Source organism: Macrobrachium rosenbergii, chromosome 13 (genome assembly GCF_040412425.1).
Source record: "Macrobrachium rosenbergii isolate ZJJX-2024 chromosome 13, ASM4041242v1, whole genome shotgun sequence".
Classification (NCBI taxonomy): domain Eukaryota; kingdom Metazoa; phylum Arthropoda; class Malacostraca; order Decapoda; family Palaemonidae; genus Macrobrachium; species Macrobrachium rosenbergii.
Window position 1 is genome coordinate 9,991,630 of NC_089753.1, and position 6,181 is coordinate 9,997,810.

General features: G+C 38.5%; 1 protein-coding gene across 1 annotated transcript in view; it reads left to right on the forward strand.

Annotated features, from left to right (window-relative positions):
* Positions 1–5,876, forward strand: part of LOC136844720 (uncharacterized) — a 12,663-nt gene extending 6,787 nt beyond the window's left edge. The window contains exons 5-10 of the mRNA XM_067113955.1: positions 492–1,791; positions 2,705–2,865; positions 3,335–3,436; positions 3,763–3,879; positions 4,607–4,887; positions 5,759–5,876. Of these exons, the coding sequence (XP_066970056.1) occupies positions 492–1,791; positions 2,705–2,865; positions 3,335–3,436; positions 3,763–3,879; positions 4,607–4,887; positions 5,759–5,876 (2,079 nt within the window). The remainder of the gene's footprint in view (positions 1–491; positions 1,792–2,704; positions 2,866–3,334; positions 3,437–3,762; positions 3,880–4,606; positions 4,888–5,758) is intronic.
* The last annotated feature ends 305 nt before the right edge of the window (positions 5,877–6,181 follow it).

The window sequence follows — 6,181 nt, forward strand, 5'->3', positions numbered from 1 at the left end:
AGTCTTCTCTCATGGATTCATTATTGAAAACAGCAGTTTTGAAAATGCTAAAGAGGAATTTTATGGTATAACAATACTATGATTTTATTGTATATCGCTTAATTTCCATGAAAATAAAGACATAAAAGGTTTTGTTATGGTGTATCTTACTGTGGAGTGAATATCTGTTTATCAAAGTGATCATGTCCAAGAACAGACAGGGAGTTGGAAAAAATAAGTCGTCAGACATTCTTAGGGTGCGTCCACACCACAGCAAAACATATAAAAAAAACTCTTCGGTAACTTATCGCACACACATCACAAAGAGGTTAAATACAAGTACTTCATGCGATTATCTAGCATTTACCAAAAGGTTCGTTCTTATTTTACTGTCGTTGACTCGTTGTCAAACTGTTTGCGATATGTGTGAGGCAAGTTACTGATGTTTGTTTATGAAGCACCCTTAAGCTCCTCTCATAGATATGAATTTATGTTTCGTTTTAACTGTATAGATCAATGTGTGGGACTACCTCCTTCAAGAACTCCAGATAACGGAAATGGCCTCTTGTCGAGCTAATCACGTGGGCAATATCCTGTCAACCGACGAGAGTAAGTTCGAGGTCATGAACGTCAGAGCTGAGAACAGGTCTGTTGAATCGTTCTGTACAGAGAGAAGCGATTTCACACTCATCCCCGAAAAGTGGCACCTGGAACCTTCCGTCAAATTCTGCCAGGTCAGCAACTCCGAAATCTTCGTCCCAGAAGAAGAGGGCACTAACGAGCGGCTTTTTATGGAAACCAGGAGGTTTCTAAGCCAGTGTAGTGGCAAGAGTTACCGACTCCTTCGCCTAGGAGCCACTGACAGGGACTCCGAGGGCTCTTGGCGAAAATTTGGCAAGAAAGAAATGATCCCCTTCTCGGCGTGGGCGCCTGGCGAGCCAAACGACGGTCTAAAGTCAGACTGCATCGTCATGAAGAAATCGCTGAGCAAGTGGGGAGACGTCGACTGCAAAGACGAGTATTGTTTCTCGTGCTTAAAAATCAAGAGCAAGTACCTGCAAATTCGGGGACTGTGCTACCAGAAGGAACATCAGTCGAGATTTATCCTGGACGGATATGTCAACGATAAGCCGTTCTTCAGAGGGTATTACGGATATGCTGTCTACCTTTCCACGAATGGACAGTGGATTCTAAAGGATATCCATGGGAACGTGACCATGGCTGTCATGGAAAGGAGGAGAATCCCTGTGACCGATTACCCATTGGGGCGCCATAGGTGGACAGTCGTGACAGCTTTTTGTCATAATCTGGAAAACGACGTCATAGAAATCAGCTTATCGTCTTGCACGACGGGTGAGTTCACCTGCGCTGACGGCTCTTGCGTTCCAGGCACCGCTAGATGTAACCTCTTGAGCGACTGCCTGGACGGGAGTGACGAGGACCGCTGTAACCTCCTGGAATTCCGGGAGGGTTATCGTGGGCATCGGCCGCCTCCTGGAATTACCACAAAAGATCCGCTGGAAATCAACCCGACCATCAACATCGTCAGGTTCTCCAACATCGATGACATCAACTTAGCCATCAATATGGAACTGGAGGTTATTCTGCGCTGGACGGACCGCAACCTCAGGTACAAGAACTTGAAAAAGCAGACCGAAAACAAACTGTCATCGGAAGAAGAAGGTCAAGTGTGGATCCCAGATTACGAGTTCTTGAATCTGAATGATGGGCGTTTGCAAGTCCTCAAGACGACGATTTTTGTGAACAGAACGGGCGACCCAGACCCTCCTCTCTACAATGACGTCGAGATGGGTAAAGATTTATTATTATTATTATTATTATTATTATTATTATTATTATTATTATTATTATTATTATTATATATTACTAGTAGTTTTTCATTTTCGGAAATTGTAGTAGTAGTAGTAGTAGTAGTAGTAGTAGTGTCAATGCCAGGTTAACTCTGAGAATACAAATTAATTTCACTTTAAGTTAGGTTTCCTTTTATTTTTCCCAGCGCTAATCAGTTTCTTTGGACATTCTTGGGCAGGGTGATTTGAATTAAAACAATAAAATTCTAACGAAAAAAGAAAAACTAACCAGTAACCGCAAGAAATACAAAGGAGTATTTTGTTTCCGCAATATTTGTTGAAGTGGGAAGCCTCCTGGGACAATAAGAAACCGTAATAATATTTGTTAAAGCAAACTAGAATAAATGTCAGTTCGTAGTTTACTTTTAAATCTTGAATTATTATTTCATAACAGGTTATGACCTACTGCTGCTTTGCATTAACTGCCATGATTTGGTGCAATGCACATTAACGCTGACATTTCTTGTGCTCGGCTTTCCAATTTTACTCTAAACCTAGATCATCATTCTGTATAAACTCTTGTGAGCTACACCAAAAACATCGGAGACATCTATTATTCATTTAACATTTAGCTGATCCCCTGGTATAGTGGTTAGTGTTATGCCACTCAGATGTCACGGGTTCGTGTCTCCCCCAGGACGATGAAAACTCACTGGGTCAGTTACTGCTGCAGCAGCAGTGTGGGGTCTGCGGTGGGAGGTTGAAACCAACATTCTTTGGAAGCTTGAATTCCAAGTCAATGGTCCCTCTGTGCTTGTTCCATGTGAATAGGTATCATCTATTGAATTAATAATAATAATAATAATAATAATAATAATAATAATAATAATAACATCAATTATTCAATCCTTCAGACACGATCTTCCCAACCACCAACGGCGAGATGGTTCAGCGCATTCTCTACTCTGCGTCTTTCAATTGCAACTTCCGCCTCTTCTACTATCCCTTCGACGTGCAGACGTGCAGCGTATTTCTGAAACTCACTTCGGCCACCTCAGCTGTGATTACCTTCAAGGTAATGACTGTTTCTGAAATTGGTTACAACAGTGATTTTTGATACTGACGTGTAAAGAATTGAAGTCTACTTTTGTGGACACTTCAGCCATTTCTTATACTGTATTTTCAAGGTAATGTGTATCTGACGTGTTGAAGGTTTGAGACTTATCGAATTTATATCGAAGAATAAATCAATTTTTTAAGATTGATTTATTCTTCGATTACCTCTTCGATTTTTCTTCTGTTACCCCAAATGGATTATTATTTGCAATATCAACTATAATATTTATACGTTTGCCTTGTTACTGAAAATGTTAGAAAGGAGAAAGGTGTAACAGAAATACCCGGTAACATCTATGACTATAAAAGTAATACTGCTAATTTCAGTTTGTCTTTCTTCACAAAGCCGTTACTTTTAGAAATTATTCAAATATCTGCTAATTTTGTTCAAAGAAAGCCTTGTATAACGAAGACCATTTATCTTCCAGAATGCCAGCGTGGTGTACCAGGGACTGAAAAACCTTCCTAAATATGCTGTGAGGGAAATTTCTGCCTCAATCTTTAACATAAACAGTAACGATGCTCTCGAGGTATGAATTTGAAATCATTTAGTCATTTAATTCTGTCACCTTTCGCAGTTATTTTATGTATGTGTCATCGTATTTCTCATTTATTCTCTTGATATGTTCTTATTTTCTGTTTTTTATCATTTTCATTTATAGTAAATTTATTTAATTTTTCAGCATGAATATGAGTAATAAATGACTAATGAAAGAAGTATTCAGAGCTGAGCAAAATAATCTTCAAAGTAGGCACCTTTTTGCATCATTCCACCACGTCATCATATTAGCGCTGAGTGACCTGTGTCCGAATACTTCGGCTGTTTCCTTAAATTTCGGACATTGGACTTTTCTAGGTCACGTTTCAGCTGGAACGTCGCTATTCTCTGCTCGTGTTGACCATCTTCATACCCACTGGTCTTCTCTTGGGCATAGGGTACACCACGCTGTTCGTCAAACTGCAATTGCTTCAGGTAAAGGGTTGAAGTGGCGTCTTTTTGCTGAATTTCAGTCCCGTTTCTTTCTGACATTTCGCCTTGTTTTTGTTTTGACTTGAGATTCTTTGTTGCTTTTCAAAGTCATTCGTTAATAAATTTCCTTGATGCAAATTCTTCTGTGAAATGAACTGGGTAACGTTTGTGTCAGTACCTTCAGTTTTTTCCTGAAATTATTATGTCTGTTCAAGGTATTGTTGGCAGATCCCTGATTTCACAAATCCCGAAGAATTAATGTTTTTGCATAAAAGGCTGAAAAATTAGTTATTAAAAGCAATTCAGTCTTCGGCATTTCTAAAAAAAACTTTGTAATATCAGGTGTGAAAGGACGCCCTAACTCGACCATGCACACGGAGGATGGCCGGAGGTTTAATTGGATAAAAATAAATTGAAAAAATACAGTAGCTCATTAAACTAAAAGCTATCAACAACGTTACAAAATAGAAAAACAATAGGAAAAGATAAGAGGGTTTTAGAAAACTTAAGAAAGAGTGAGAATAGAAGTTTCAAGAAGCTGCTAAAATTTTTCATATTTCATTTTTTTTTACCAATTAGGAAACTTTCGGACAAAACAGACTTTTATGAAGATTAACGGACAGCATATTGCTCATTCATTGCACCTTAGTCTGCTGCATTATCGTTACTCTGCATACCTGACATATAAATGACAAAGAACGTCCCCTCAGCACCACATCAACACTTGCAGGTCCGTGCCATCATGACGCTGACGACCTTGCTCGTCCTGTACACCCTTTTCAATCAAGTCTCGAGCAACCTTCCGGACACGGCCTACATCAAGATGGTTGACGTGTGGTTCTTCTTCTGCATCTTCCTGATCTTCTCCGTCATCGTCCTTCACATCGTGGTGGAGAACCTCGATCCTGGCGTGCCCAAGGGGCAGAGCCAAGTCATCAAGGTCGCTCCAAGCGCTGCCCTCCGTCCCAGATCCAACCCGCTGGAAACGACAATTAATTCTTTATCATCTAGGTATTTTTTTTTAATCTGTGTTGTTTATACGAAGATCTTTAGACCTTGGTCTTAAAAGTTCATCCAGCGAATTCAATTTAATACATTTTCTGCTATGCTATTAACTCTTTCTATTCAAGATCTGGTTTGCTGTTTTGGAAGAGACTAATTCAGGCAAACTCTTGCCTATTCTTATTTAAGAAATCAAATATTTCTAGAAAATTGAGATGGGAACTTTTTGTTGCTAATTCTATTAAGATCCATCAAACAACTGAGTATATCTAACTGGAAAAGTACTTTTCACTTGCTAATGCTGTTAAGGTAATAAATTTTAATTACCATTTTATTGAATAACTGACCATTCCTAGCCAAAAGCGAACTGCAGCTAAGGAACTGACTTTCTAATTGGCTATTTTCATTATTTACTTAGAAATTCTTTAATCTTTTATTGAAGTACAACCTAACCAACTAATATATACTTCAGTATATTAGTTGGTTAGGTTGTACTTCAATAATGATGAAAGAATATCTAAGTAAATAATGAAAATAGCCAATTAGAAAATCAGTTCTTTAACTGGAGTTCGTTTTTGGTTAGAAATGGTTAAATATTCAATAAAAATAGCAAATAAAAGTTATTACCTTAACGGCATTACCAAGTGAAACAATCATTTATTTGATGGAAATAGATTATTTTGTATAAATAGCTTATTACTTTATATAAATACAGTATCCAGTTATTTCATGAACAGAACATCTTAGAATTAACAACAAAAAGGTCCCATCTCAATTTTCGAAGACTATTGAATTCTTAAGTAGGAATAGGCAAGTCTTTCACTGAATTAGTCTACTAAATAGCTGGCCATTTCTATTGATCTAAATCTTCATTTTCCAGCCCGTGCTGCTGGCTGCTGACGGCAAATGGCCTCCTACACTTCGTCAGGATTTACCTCTATCCGATCGTACTGCTGACGTTCAACCTCGTCTTCTGGATAATGATACTGAGTAAATGAAAAGGCCTAAAAGCAAAGGAACACCGTCCTTCTTAGAAAGGAGTTTCATTGCTGTTTCTTCTCGTTGATTCTTGTTGGTTCCTCATTAAATATATTCATCTTATTAATTGATATAATGGATACATTATTTATCCTTATGTCTCCTACTGGAAGTTTTTCGACTTGAGAAATGTTTTACAGCGGAGAGAGAGAGAGAGAGAGAGAGAGAGAGAGAGAGAGAGAGAGAGAGAGAAGGGGGTGGGGTGTTATTGATGGTTTTCAACTCATTTCAGTCGTTCTCGGGCATCGTTGTGACTCAGTGCCAT